This window comes from Phyllostomus discolor, chromosome 8 (genome assembly GCF_004126475.2).
Source record: "Phyllostomus discolor isolate MPI-MPIP mPhyDis1 chromosome 8, mPhyDis1.pri.v3, whole genome shotgun sequence".
Classification (NCBI taxonomy): domain Eukaryota; kingdom Metazoa; phylum Chordata; class Mammalia; order Chiroptera; family Phyllostomidae; genus Phyllostomus; species Phyllostomus discolor.
In genome coordinates this window covers 37,226,325-37,240,562 of record NC_040910.2, presented here as the reverse complement: position 1 = coordinate 37,240,562, position 14,238 = coordinate 37,226,325, and the positions used below count along the sequence as shown (strand labels likewise).

The 14,238-nt window shown below is 55.9% G+C and overlaps 1 protein-coding gene across 1 annotated transcript; it reads right to left on the bottom strand.

The window, feature by feature from the left end:
* Positions 1–5,160: 5,160 nt before the first annotated feature.
* CNN2 (calponin 2) lies at positions 5,161–12,803 on the bottom strand. Its single transcript, XM_028520734.2, has 7 exons — positions 12,651–12,803; positions 8,894–9,015; positions 8,291–8,357; positions 8,053–8,190; positions 6,942–7,058; positions 6,681–6,827; positions 5,161–6,140 (listed from the first exon to the last, which is right to left on the bottom strand). The coding sequence occupies exons 1-7, from the start codon at positions 12,711–12,713 to the stop codon at positions 5,865–5,867; spliced, it is 930 nt and encodes a 309-aa protein (XP_028376535.1). The 5' UTR covers positions 12,714–12,803; the 3' UTR covers positions 5,161–5,864.
* Between the last annotated feature and the right edge of the window lie 1,435 nt (positions 12,804–14,238).

The following is a 14,238-nucleotide window of genomic DNA, read 5'->3' as shown; positions in this document are numbered from 1 at the left end:
CGTGTTTAACCAGTCCCGGCACACCGTAGGTATCCTACAGAGGCAATATACAGCAAGTGCTCCTTACATATAGGGACTCGAGATTTCCAGATATTTCCTGCCACATGGCGGGTACTCAGTCAGGGTGCACAGTCAGCCCAAGGTGGAGAGGTCAGATAGCACACGGTACTTGGTAAAGGTTACTGGCACATGTGTGGGCACCCAATAGGTGCTCAATAATATGCTTGTCCTCAGTAGGGGTTTACTAATACTTTATTACACATAGTAGAGGTCAATAAATGTAAGTATGCAGTAGATGCTTAATAAGACTTTGTTGGCTCAAAATAGGAGCTCAAATATTGACAACCAGTAGGTGCTCAATAAAGGGCAGCAGGCACACAGAAGGTGCTCAATAAAGGGCAGTGGGCATGCAGTAGGTGCTCAATAAAGGGCAGTGGGCACACAGTAGGGCAACCTCTCACTGCTGCTGCGCCAGGACCTCTATCCTGGACTCACCTCACCAGGGTGATCCTCAGGCACAGGAAGTTGACAGCTGTGTCTTCTGCCAGGGGGACATCCGGGAGGAGTGCAGGACCCCGAGAAGAGTGGGTGGGCCACCAGGAGCCCTCACCCAGTGCTCAGCACCCCCCTCGGTTAGGTCCTGCAGCACCGACACATCCCCCTGGGTGGCCCCTTCACCACCCGTTCCCACTCACAAACCACATCCTCACCTTCCTTTTCCAGAGAGTAAGTACAGTGGCCTCAGCTTGGATCTAAGGACAGAGGTATGAGTGGGCCCAAAGTTGGACCCCAGCCCCTGCCACCCTGCCCGGTCCCCACTGATTGTGGCAGGAGCTGAGTGCAGTGCGTAGCAGAAGCGTGAAGAGAAGACCGGCCCCTGTACCACCATGGCCAAGAGGTTCTTGCCGACCACCTCCCCACATAGGAGCGACTGGAACTGCCTGTCCCCTGTGGAAGCAGGAAGGAGGGACTAGGCCCTTGGAGGGGCTTGGTTTCTCTGCCCCTCCCCATCTAAATCACATTGGGTTAAGAGACCAAGAACTGCATAGGCCACTCAACTGGGGTCTAACTGATACAGAAAAGGTGGTGGTACCAGGGCTGCCTCCAGCTTGTCCAGGGCCATGCACTGGGGAGGGTCAGAGGCGCCCCGGTACTGTCCTGGACCTTGGGGCTGGGCCAAACTTTCTCCTAGGAGCCCCAGGGCAGGGTTCGCTACTCCCGCAGAACTCCCACAGGACAGGCTGCCTCCCCACTCAAAAGAGTTTCCCAAGTGGAAGGCCCAGTTTGCCCACCAGCTGCTCCACATCTGCACAGGCCTTGTGCCAGCTGTAGAGGGTCCAGGAGAGCCTCAGCTGGGCAGAGGGCCCAGAAAGGCTCAAAGGGCCTCATCCTGGTGCTGGCCTCTGGGTCCTGGCTGCCTTTTTGTCCTGAATTTGCAGGAGCCACTGAGGAACGGGAGGAGAAACGTAGGGTCTGCATGGGTCATTCATTGCCTTGTCACCCCTCTTCCCATCCCTGGGGCCTGTCCTCAATGTGGAGGCCACATCTCACTTCCACACTCTTGCCCAGGAGGCCCTGACCTGCCCTTTGCCCTACTTCTCAGCAGCAGGTAAGGTGACTGGGGAGGGGAGGCTCTGGGTAAATCTGCAGCCCTCCATCCTGGGCCCACCTGTGGTATGACTACATTTGCACTGTCATTCATGAAATTGAAGAGCTGGGGTCCCAGCACCCCTGACACCTCCTGGACATCCTTCAACAGGGCCAGGTCCTGGAAGGTTTGGTTCACCTGGTGGAGACAGGAGCCCAGATCAATGCCAGGCTCACTCCTCTTCTGAGGACCCCTGTCCACTTCTATCTCCTCCACTTTGTTCCAACCTGTGCCTCTGAGCAATGGCACAGGCCTCTTGGAGCCCTCTCCCAGCCCTCACCTGCTGAGCTGAGGGAGGGTCTAGGGACTGGGGCCCCCTCCCACCCTCACCTGTGATGTGAGTTGCCAAGCGAGGAGTGTGTCAGGTGCAAACAGCAGTTTCTCCAGAACCAGTGGCTTTGGGCGCCTCCTGAGGGGGTGGGACAGTGGGTGCATGTCCAGGACCCCCTCGGCTTAGCACAGGCAGGGCCTGGGTTGGAGGTGCCACGAGGCCATGCCTCCACACCCACCACCCCAATTCCCAAATTGGGAAACTGAAGGACAAAAAAACCCTCTTTCAGGCTCTCTCTACCGGGCTATCTCTCTCTCTTTCCTTATGTCTGTTGGGCATAATTAACTGTTGTTTCTCTGAGCCTCTATTCTCAACACGGCGTCTGCCAGGAGCCAGGAGACTCTGGGGACAGAGAGAGGGCAGGCGGCAAGGGCTCACTGTGTACCCCTGAACCCCCAGCAGGGCTTGCTCACTAAGAGTAGTTAAAAGTGCTGAGGATGCCTGGCTCCTCACTGGGCATGCGCTGTGGGCAGCAGGTGTTGTTCACATTGCAGATGAGATCCTGGAGCCAGGTGCCCCAAGAGGGCAGTGGCTTGTTGAGGAAATGGCCTTCGGGGATGCCAGGTGATGCAGGCCCCGACAGAGTCTTCACTGTGAGCCCACCCTCTGCCCACTCTCAGCCATTTATTGGGTGCTGGGGACTATGCTGTCTGGCGTTTCCTTACTGGGGCCCTGTGGATAGGGTGAAGGCCTCCCCCAGAGTACCTGGACACTTCAGGGGTTTACTTTTATAGCGCCCCAATGGGGCGTGGTGTGAATGGCTGACGGCCACCAGGATGGAGAGAGGCCACAACAACTCCACCGGGAGCTGGATCTGGGAGAAACAGAACAAGCAGGATAGTGGCGAAGAGTGAGGTGGGGAGTGTGCCTGGGCTGGACCCACTTTGTCCCAAAAGCCCAGGCATTTACCGGCTGTCTCTGACGATGCAGGAAATTGTTCCAAAGCAGCAGTATCAGCTGCTCCTGGAAGGCCATTGTGGAAATAGACAGGAGACAGCACAGAGACGCCAGGCTAAGAAAGTGCTGTGCAGCTTCGGGCAACTCCCTGTCCCTCTCTGAACGTCATTCCTTTATCCCATTGCTCAGAATTCCTTGACGCTCTGCTTAGAGCCCAATTGTAGGCACTTAAAGTGCTCACTTGTGGGGCAGTAAGCCAATGGGAGCCTTCCTAAACTGTCCTTGAATACCTTGGATCTGATTGGATGCCAAGGCTGTCGCTCCGTGTAATGAGGTGAGAAAGACAAGCAACAAATTTTTCAGGGGGCGGGGCCTCAGTTTAACCCTTAGCACCAGGCTTTACTCTAAGCCCACTTGAGGGCCTCTTGACCCTGGTCTCCACACTCATCCCTGGCGGAGGGAAGGATATTCGTTTCCCCTCGTCCCTCTTCTTCCCCAATAATAATAGCAAAGTATTTACTGTTCTGAACATTTTACATGCCTGGCTGGAAGAGGGGCCAACCAAGGAGCCCAAAGAGACAGGCAGTCATCCAGCAGGAGGCTGGGCCTCAGCTCTGCCTCTCAATTATTATTTACTGCTCAGAAGGACCCCAAGATCCAGAAAATAGGTCAGGAGAAGGGACAGCGATGGAGGTTCCTGGAACCAGCGATTCCTGACCCTGTCCCTCGCTTGTAATTGTTCAGCTGTGACCTAATTAATTATTGTACAGATGGGGAAACTGAGGCCACCAGAGGGACAGGGAGTTGCCACACTCACATACAAAGGGGGACTCTGGACCCCGACCTCCATCCAGAACTCTTCTTTACATAAAGTGGGATCTGGGAAGAGGCCTCAGTCTCTCCATTCGTAAAACTGGGGCAGGTTTTGGAGGGGTTCAAACGAGGAAAGGGGGTGCAGGTGTACGCTGGCAAAGCTCCTCTCAGGTGAGTCCAAACTCGCCCTTGAAAATTAGTGGCCATTTCTGCCACCCACCCAATACTGACCCGCAGGGAGCAAATGTGAGTGAGAGTCTGGACCCACCTCGCTCACCCCCTAATTCCCAGGAAAACTGCCTCCGTCCCACTCATCCCATCCCACACCTGCATCCTCTTGGGGCCCTCGTCTTTCTCTGGGACCCTGTCCCCATTCCAGCCCCCAGCACTAGGCGCCTTCCCTCCATCTGACAGCAGCCCCTTTAAGAAAAGATCTCCAAGCGGGCGCTGAGCCTCTGCTGCTGAATGCACTTGCATTCTGCGCCGTCCGCAGCGCCCGGCCCTGTCTCCGCCAACTGCTATAGGACGCCGTACCGCCACTCACAAGCTTGGAGCCAGCCGGAGCCGCGCGCACAGAGAAAATAGGTGGGATCACAGCAGAGCCGCGCCAAACTGGCTTCCTTAAAGGGGCCGCTTGCCTCCTTGCTGCATCACAATGCAGGGCGGCAGGCTAGCCTTACCCCCCGCCGGCCTCCACCTACGCCGGTACGGCTTTCCCCACGTGATAGCCGCCTACAATACCGCAGCTCCCGGTAGCTGGAGGCCCCTTTCTTCCCACTTCCCCCTGGAGGATCCGAGTCCTAGCTAGGCTCACCCTGTTACCCTGAGACTGTATTTGTCCTTTAGGAAAACGGGACTTCGACTATTCATCATTCATTACACAAAAAACCCTTGGTCCCTAGAGTGATACAGGTAATGGCAGAAAGGGAAGTAGAATCTTGGGTCCTGAAGGTCACCCCGACTTTTGAGGAAAATCTCCAAACGTTTCCTGCTCCATTAAAGCGGGTGTGTTTCACAAGATCCTGAAGATCAAACAAGGGTATAGATCCACAGCTCTGAAGGTGCTGGGACGGGTGAGTGGTGTAGGGGAGGACTCTATGGAGGAGGGCCATTTTGCTGTTGAAGCTTGGTGGGGTAACCAGGAGTCTGTCAGGGAGGGGACTCCAGGCCAGGTGAACGCAGGCGGCGTGAGGCCTGGAGGCTTGCTGTTGAGCGCTGGGCGGGGCCCCAGGTGTGGCAGGTGGGGGACTGCAGAGGCCCCACCTCTTCCCCTATCCCAGATCCTGGCCCTCATACAATTTCTTTGCCTCAGGCTGGTCTGTGCCCTTGGCCTCAGCTTCTCCCTCTCCCAAAACAGCTGAGGACCAGATATTTGTCGAGTTGCCCCACCTTCAGGTCCCTCAGGACCCCAGAAGGGACCCAAGCTAACACTCCCCGGAGGCTGCCTCTGACACCAACTGTCCCAGCACTCTCTTTTGTTAAAAAGGTTTTTAATTGCCTTTGGTCCACAGTTGGTATTTCACATTATCTCTTGTCCCCAGGGCTCCTGGGTGGGGCTGGTCCCAGAGAGGGCCTCCCGGCCTGGGTCCCTGTGCAGTACTTCGTGGGGAAGAAGGGGCTAGTATGGAAGGCAGGGTTTGGCTTTGCCTCAACCACTCAGAACTCCAGTCCTGTGTGGGCCTCGGGTCCCTCACTGGGCCCCTGGGAGGGTCCTGGAGAAATCCAGTCTTATTGTAACTAAAATATCTAGGGACTGTGGTCTGGCCCTCTCCCAGGGGACTTCCTTTTTGTCACTCCTGCCCTCCACCATCCCCCCTCCCCCCAAAAAATACCTTTGTTTTGTTAAAGCGCCTGAAACTTTTGTGGGTACAGTAACCACAAACTGATCAGCAGAGAAAAGGGAAGAGGCACAGAAGCAACCGGAAGCCATTGGGGCCAGTTTCCCTCCCTGCACAGGTTTCTTCTTCCTCCAACAGCTTGGCCCAAAGCCTGCTGGGAAATTTGCTACCTGGATGTGCCCTGGCAGGGATCCCCAACCCACAAACATCTGGATCTGGCCTTCACAGCCCCTCAGCTGGAAGCACTGGAACACACAGGAAAACAAGGTGAAGACACAGAAAAACCTGAAAACCCAGACGGGGAGCTGACATACGGAGGAACCTCACTAAGGGGGCCTCAGTAGCCTGCTTCCTCTTGGTAGTAGGGGGGGTACTCTGGGGCCTTCCCTGGGCTTGGGTAGTCGCCTGCTGACTCTGGAGCCCCATCGGCCACTGGGCCTTGTGGGCAGTACTTGGGGTCGTATATCTGCCGGCCCAAGCCAAAGACCTGGCCACTCTGGTTGGCGCCCTGCGTGTAGCCCATCTGCAGAGACATGGAGGAATTGTCACACTTGTCGGTCCCCAACTTGGTGTCATAGATGTGCCGCCGGGTCCCGGGAGCTGTCATGCCCACCTAAAGAGAGAGGAGCTAGTGTCAGGGCGGGAGGGACGAGGGGGAAATGTCAGGCTCCCAAGCTCCCACCCGGTCTCCATCACCCCTTACAGTCTCAGTGCAGACTCCTGTGCATCCTCCTACCTGACTCAGACTCCCTTTTTTCTGAGGCTGCAGAGTTGATTTCATTGCTAGTGACCCTCTCCTTTGGAACAAGGGGTGTTTGGGTCCTGTTCTCCCTGCCAGCCAGGAAGCTTCCCAGGCTGGAGCTGAGGCCTCCCGAAAACCCGAGTGCTCCAAAACCACCCTCACACCGCTACATGTGACACAGCAGGAAGAGTGAGAATCATAGGATCTAAAGCTTTCGGCATTCAGTGGGCCTTGGAGCAATCCATTGAGGGAAACTGAGGCACAGAGCTGGGTGGAAATTTCCCAGGGGACACACAGCAAGCTGAGGCAGAGAGAGAAGGCAGGAGGGAAGCCCGGAGTGAGGCTGTCAAGGGAGAACAAGGATTTTGCCTAGGTGGGGTGGGGGCCTGAGGACGGCTGGGCAAGGCCCACCTGGCTGGCACACTTGTTGGTGCCCATTTGGAGGCTGATGGTTGAGTGGTCCATGGGTGGCTGGATATGGTTCTTGGGGTCGTACAGATGTCTTCTCGTGCCGTATGCTGTCATGCCTGATTGGCTGGCACACTTGTTAGTGCCCATCTGGAGGGAGGTGGGCAGGAGAGGTCAGGCTGCCCCAAACCCAAGGGGCCACTGGGCGGGACAGGGCCTGGGTCACAGCGGAACCCCCCACCCCCAGTGGGCCCTGGCGCCCACCTGCAGCCCAATGACACACTGGCCCGCTTTCATGGTAGCATCGTCAAAGTTCCGCTCCTGCTTTTCTGAGTACTTGATGCCGATGTCCACACCGCTCTGCAGCCCCTTTGTCTTGGCCTGGAGGGAAGAGGGGCTGGGAGTGTCAGGGAGGGGCAGCAGGGAGCCCTGAGCCAGACCCGGAGTGTGTGACCTCGGAGGAGATAGAGGGGCTGGGCTGCAACCTTCCCCCTTCCCCTGCTGCTCAACACCTCAGGAGTCAGATTCAGAGGTCTCGTTGGCCCCCAACCTTCCAGTTGCTCAGGCCGAGAATTTTGGGGGTTTCCTTGCTGCCCCTCTCTCTCATCTTCCAACCCCTTCTACCCAACCCTCACCACCGTCTGTTCAGGCCACGGCCACCATCTCTTGCTTGGATACCTGCTCCCGGCTCCTCCCTGGTCTCCCCGTCCCCAGTCATGGGGCAGCCACAGGTGGCTCCTGAAAACACCATTCAGAACACAGTTCCTGACATGGGAACCTCCTCTCTGCTCCCACAGCGGGGCCTTGCTGTTTTTTCCTCTGGAAACACTTTTCCTACCCTAGTTAAAGGGTCCCTGGACCCTGAGCATTGGTCTAATTCCTTCCCCTCCCTACAGGCATGTCTCACAGTCTATGACTTATTTCTAACATTAAAAAATGACTTGAAGAGGGAGCCCTCATGTAAACTCTGGGCTCTGGGTGCTGATGAGGCGTGGGTGGACACTTGTTAACGGTGACCCATGGTTCAAAGTCCGGTGAGGATGTAGGTGGTGGGGAAGGCCGCTCATGAGCGGGGGTGGGCCAGGGGGCACATGGGAACTCTCTGTAGCTCCCTCCCAATTTTGCTGTGAACCTAAAACTGCTCTAAAATACAAAGCGTTTTTTTATTAAAAAAAAGATTTATTTATTTTTCTGCTTCCTCCGTCGGACTGTGAGCCCGTGAAGATGTCTGTCCTGTTTACTGTTGAGTCCAAAGTGCCCAATGCTCTGCGAGTGCTCAGAAATATTAGCCAACGAATAAATGAGAGCATCTGTAAATCTGCATCAACTTTGCTGTGTGGCTTTGGGCAGGCTGCTGCCCCTCTCTGGGCCTTACCTTCCCTGCCAGAGCCAGGAGAGACACCTGCACCTGTGTCATGTTTCCGCTCTCAAACAAGTCATTGGCCTCGAACAGGTCCACGGAGTTCATGCCGTAGCTGACCATGGCCTTGATGAAGTTGGAGAGGTTTTCTAGCTGGGAGAAGGCAGGAGAGGGGCCGTGAGGGGACCTCAGGCTGCCCACAGGTTCAATGGGCTCCCCCAGCCCCGTTCTTGCTCCATCCACCATCCCTCACCTGGTGCCAGTTCTGCATGGAGCGGTTGATCTTAGGGACTGAGCCGGGCTGCAGCTTATTCATGAGTCTGGGGGGAGACACATGGGGGCGGGGGGCAGGAATCTCTATTGGCACAGGTAAACCCAAACCTCACAGAGCCAAGAGGCTAATTCTAATCTTGGTCACCTTCCTGGGCAAACTCACTGCCTCTTTCTGGGCCTTAGTTTCCCCTCTTGCAATTTCATCTTCACCCACAAAGCAAAGACGCTAAAGAGCGACAAAAATGGGTGTTGTGAGTATAATCCAGAACCCCTGATTGCTGGGAGTGAATCTGGGAATTTCCATTCACATGTTTAATGTGCAAAACATGGAATGGTTTAACTACAGTCGAATAGGATGCAGCAGAGAAAGCCCTCCCCTGAAATTTTGGAGGCTCTCCCATGAAAGGAAGGGCATAAAACAAGAATGTGCCCTGTTAGAGATCCTCAACAAAGCAATAACACAAGGAAAAGAAAGACCCAAGACTTATTGAGGGAAAAGCAAGCAGGCTTCAAATGGCACATGAAGCGTGATCACATTGTACAGGACAACTAGTGACAAGCATGTGCCAACGCCCGCACTCACGTGCACAGAATAATCCCATCCTTTAGGCCCTTCTGGAAGTCAGAACCGATAGACAGGCCCGTGAGTCCCTCGATCCAGCTGCGGAGTTCTGCCTCCTTCTGAGGGTCATATTTGGACAGGAGCTAGAGGAGCAGAGCATATAGGGTTGGGGTGAGAATACATCCAGCAGAAGTTTCCTGAAGCTCCTGATGGGGCGAGGCTGGGGGCCCCTTGGAAGAAGAGACAGAGAGGTCTGGAGGACCCCACACTACAGAGCCAACCCTCCCCCTTTCCCATCAGCAGGGGCACTCATGGGCAGATAAACCACGCTCCACAGACACACACGCATATCTCTCACTGACAAACATCAGCTCCAACCCACTGCCAACAATGCCAAACCCCACATGGCAGCCAACCCATGCCCTCACTTCTCCTTGCTCTACCTGCACTAGACAGACCGTTCCGTTTCCACTTCCTGTGTCTGTGGATGTACCTATCCTGGACATGTCACATACATGGAATCACACAGTGTGGCCTTTTGTGCCTGGCTCCTCTCATGGAGCACACATGTTCAAGGCCCGTCCATTCCTGTTGTAGCACGTGGTGGTGCTTCATTCCTTCCCGTGGCCCAGTAACATCCCACTGTGTGGACAGACCACATTGTGTGTATCCACTTACCCGCCGATGAACATTTAGGCTATTTCTGCCTCTTTGCCATTGTGAATCCTGCTGTTGTAAATATCTGTGGAAGTTTTGCTTGTTTCAATACCTATTTAATTTTGGGGGGGTACATATCTAGGAGTGGAATTGCTGGGTCATATGGTGATCCTGTTTAAGTTGCTGAGGGACCACCAAACCGTTCTCTGTGCCTTGAACTGGCTATTCCAGTTACTGGCTCAGGGTCTTTGCATGTGCTATCACTTTTGGCTCAGATGTTTGTATGACTGGGTCCCTGCCTTCCACCGGGTCACAGCTTGAAGGTCACCTCTCTAGTCATGACAACTCTCCCTGACCCTGCCTTACTTTCCCTCTAGCGTTTATCTCCACCTTCTATTATGATACAGCTCTTTGCTTATGACCCATTCCCCCTCGAGCTTTACCATCCAGCTCAGTGCTATCTCTGGATAAAAGTGCTCCCAGTCCCCCATCAGTGCACACGCATTGCCCACAAGCACACACACAGACAACCAGTTCCCCATCTCAGAGCACCAAAGGTTGAGAAAATCAGAATGGCTAGCTCCCAAGGAAGCCCCCAAAAGTCAGGGAGCCCCAGACCAGTATAGGCAGGGTCAGTCAGCTCCAGGGCAGCTCCTTGGGGTTGGTAAGAAGCCGAATCCAGCCCCCGTTCAGGGCCAGACTACACCACTCAGTGCATTTTCTGCCCCAGGTCTCCTGAGCACCTCTGCCCACAGATCCCAGCCTGGGAGGCTCTTTTCCTCTCCTCCCATCGCCCAGGGGACTGAGACCCTTTGCAGACTTAATTTCTACTCCCAGCTCCGCCCCCAACCCTTCCATGATGGTGAACAGTTCCCTCCCCCGTGCCTCAGTTTCCTCATCTATGTCTGGAACCATTTGCATGGCGGTCTCCTGAACTCTGCTCCCCTCCCCCTCCTTCTCCTGGCCATGGCATATAAACCCCTGTGACATGGGATCATGGCTGAGCCGCCCAGAGCTCAGGGGAGACAAAGGCAAGAGGCAGGCCAGCTAATCCAATCTGCTTGGCCCACCCCCTTGAGAGGCAGTCTCCTGGTTCCCATGGCCGGGAAGCAGCCCTGCCCAGATGAGGCTTCGTCCAGCCTGAGGAATGAGCAGGGTCACGTCCCGATGGTTGAATTTGAGGCAGATGGGCTGGTCCGGATGCCTGGCACACCCACCCAGCTGGGCCCTGTCCCTGACGGCTTGAGAGGGCCAGGGTCCTAGGCAGAGGCGCCTGGCCCTCCCCACTGTGGCCTGAAGCATTCCTCATCACCACAAACTGCCAGGAATGCAGCCACCGCCTCCTGAGAAATCTGCTAAATCGGGACCAGCTGTTCCCAATGGTCTAAACTCAACAACCCAGACCAGGATCGAGTGGCCATGGCTGCTCCAGAGGGACACACTGGACATCTACCTGCCTCAGACCATCCAGCTGGGGGTAAACTGAGGCACAGGGGCCAGGAAGTCTCCGGGCCTCTGATCTTAAGCAGCTGGAAAAGTGGGTGGGGCATGGGCTCAGAGCCCTAGAAAGTAGGCCCCTGCGTGACCTTGGCAAGCTGGTAGGTGCCCCGCCCACACTCCAAACCTGCAAACTAAGGCCAGGCTCCAAGGAGCCTCTGACCTCATCCGGGGTGCAGGTATCAACCTGCCCCATCTCATTCCATCTCCAGAAGCTACCTGGCTCTCACCCACTTCCTGCTGCCCAGAGGTAAACTCGGGGTCCGGGACGACCAGTGGCCATCAGGTACTGGATGCAGCAGGCCTGGTCCTAGTCCTGACTCTACCACTCTCTGTGTGGTCCTGGGCAGCTCTGAGCCCCGTGTGCAAACTGGAGCCCTTAAACAGTCTTCGTGCTGTGTGGGACAGCATGTGCAGGTGGCCCATCCACGTTCACTGTTCGCCCTGTGAGATTGTCTCTGGAGGGGGAATCATGTGTTTAACAGGGGTCTGGAGCCTGCCCAGTGACCGTGCTCTGTCCCTTGGCTTCCTAAGCCTCAGCTTCTCCTTTTGTCAAAGGGGTAAAGGGAGACTCTAAGGAGCCCACAGGAGGTGATGCAGAATTCTCCCTGCTGTCCATGGACCCTGGGGTACCCACCACAGGTGCCTATCCGGAGCTGGCGGGGCTGTGCCCTCAGCATGCCCAGGCAGGCTCCCTTCCAAGGCCACATTCCCAGATATCTCATGGAAGGATGTGGGGGGTTGCACAGGAATGGCAACGCCCTGCTCAGCTGGAAGGGCCCTTGCCTATCAGGCCTGGGACAATCACCGGGGTGTGGGGTCACCCCATGCTTCCCCTTCCCTAGGATGGGCCCTGCTGTGTGACCCTCCAAAAGTGTCTGCTCCTCTCTGAGCCAGAACCACAAAAGTTTTCTTGAAGAATGTCTCCCGCCGGCCTCACCCCATGTTTCCAGGGTACAAAGTCCACACATTTTAGGGTCATATTCAGGGGACCTGGGCGTCCTGCAGGATCCCTTTGCTGTTCCTTTGTCAGACGGAGACAAAGAGAACATACAAAGGAACAGCCCAGGCAGGCCTCCGCCTCTCCAACTTCCCCTTGGTGCTCGCCACCCCAGGTGCAGAAGGTTGGGAAATTCCTGTGGGGGGTGCCTACACACAAATTAAAAAACAAACAAACAGACACTAACACCTGGCCCACCCCCCTTCTCCTTCTGCAGCTTAAGTGGCCCCAAAGGCAGCAATGTGGCCACAGGATGAGGAGGGGGCTACTGGGGTTCTCTCAGACTCGCAGGTTATTCTCAGGCCTTGAAGTGCTGGAGGGGCCCAGGGCCGTGAGGTTCAGATGGGGGAGGGCTGCGGAGCAGGCTGGGGAAAGGGTCAGATCCAACCACTCCTAGCCACTGTGGCGGTGCCAGATCGCGGACCTCACTGCTTCCCCAGAGTTCAGGAAGTCTCGGCTGGCGCCCCCAGAACCACAGATGTTGGGGAGGAGGAGGGCCACTCTCACCGCAGGTCTCAGAGCTACTGCGCTCCAGACATCGGGGAGCCTGGCGGTGCCCCCAGCCCTGCAGAAGTCCGAGGGTACGGGATCTCCGAGGGCGGGGCCGGGACACCCCTCACTCACCCGGTTCTTGACCTCGGCTGAAAGCCCATACGAGGGTCCCTTGTTGAACTGCGTGGAGCTCATTTCGGCGGCGGCGACGGCGGGACAGACGGCCTGCCCGGTGAGACGGCTGGGGACGCGCGGGTCCGGGCCCCGCCCCCGTCGGTGATTGGCCCCCGGCGCACATGGCCTTATAAGGCGGTGATGCGCCGGATTCCTTCGGTCAAGAACTTCCTGAATCCTTTCAGCCGCCTCGGACCCCCCCCCCGCCCCCCCCTCCCGCCCCAGCGGAGAGCCTCATCCCCCGGGGACCGGGAGGGAAACTGATGTCGGGGAGGGCAGGGGCTCTGGACTACCAACGCATGGCACGCCCGCCCTCTCCCCGCTGGGGGCCCCTAAGTGGCTCTCTCATCTTTTCTGGGTCTCAGTTTCCCCTTCTGCACGGCGATGGAAGACAGGGAATTGTTTAGTAGGACCCTAATTCCCTTGGGGCACGAGTGAGGACCTCTCTTCGCCACTTAGAGGCATCTTGCAGTTTAGCCCCTCTCCAGGAACTCCCAGAGCTGGGTGGTGCGCAAGGGAACTAGAGGAGTCCTCAGAGGGTGCTACTGGACATGGGGCTCTGAGGGATGGCTAGGAGTTTGCTAGTCTAAAAGGGATTCGTGTTCCTGGCAGAGCAAAAGTGATAAGACCTAGGGGGGCCTGTCAGTGGTTGAAAGTGTGTAGAGATCAATCAGATAAATTGGAAGAGAAGGGATGAGAAGGGGCCTTGAATTCTGGGCTGAGGAATGATGGGGGTGGGGTGGGGTATGAAACGGCGGAGAGCTGAAGTCAGGAGATGCCCTGGGTTTAGGCTGCTAAGCACACCAGGGCAGGCACACAGTTGGCACTCAATAGGTAATGCCTACTTGTACAGATAAATCAATAAATTAATAAATAAAATAAATTCACTCATCCAGTAATTTGTTCATTTATTCATTCACATACCTATTCATTCATCAAAAGCTCTGTGGGCCAGTCCCTTGCTAGACAATTCTGGCTCCCAGGAGACCTTAGCTCTTGCCCGGCTCACCCCTGGGGAGACAGAGCCAGGCACAAAGCAAGTACAGGACAGTAAAGGGGGCTGGGGTGGAGGAACCAGGAGGGGAAGTGTGAGCTCTGCTGAAAGGTCAAGGAGAGCTGCAGAGAGGAGACATGAGGTGAGGTTTCGAAGCATGTGTAGGAGTTTGACACATTTGACAAGTGGCTGATTGGACTATGCGAGGGCTCAGACTCACTGCTGTCTCTTCCCTGGAGAACAGTCATCCCTGACCTGATGCCCCAACTCTCGATGTCTCTTTTCTTTCTCTGCCTGTCATTCTCCCATTCCATCTATCTGTAGACTCTGCCTGAGGACCTTGGATTGATGGAATTATATGATTCTGTGTAGTCCTCCAGCTGCAGTGTCCTGCCTTGGAGCCAGGGTTCAAATCATGACTGCCCACCTGGCTGTGTGACCTTTCCCAATGACGCTCCACCTCCCTGTGCCTCCCTCTCCTGTCTGCCGTTAGGGCTGAAATCTTGGATTCATGTGTGTAAACCCTGAGATAAGAGTTGTTCTGTCAAAAAT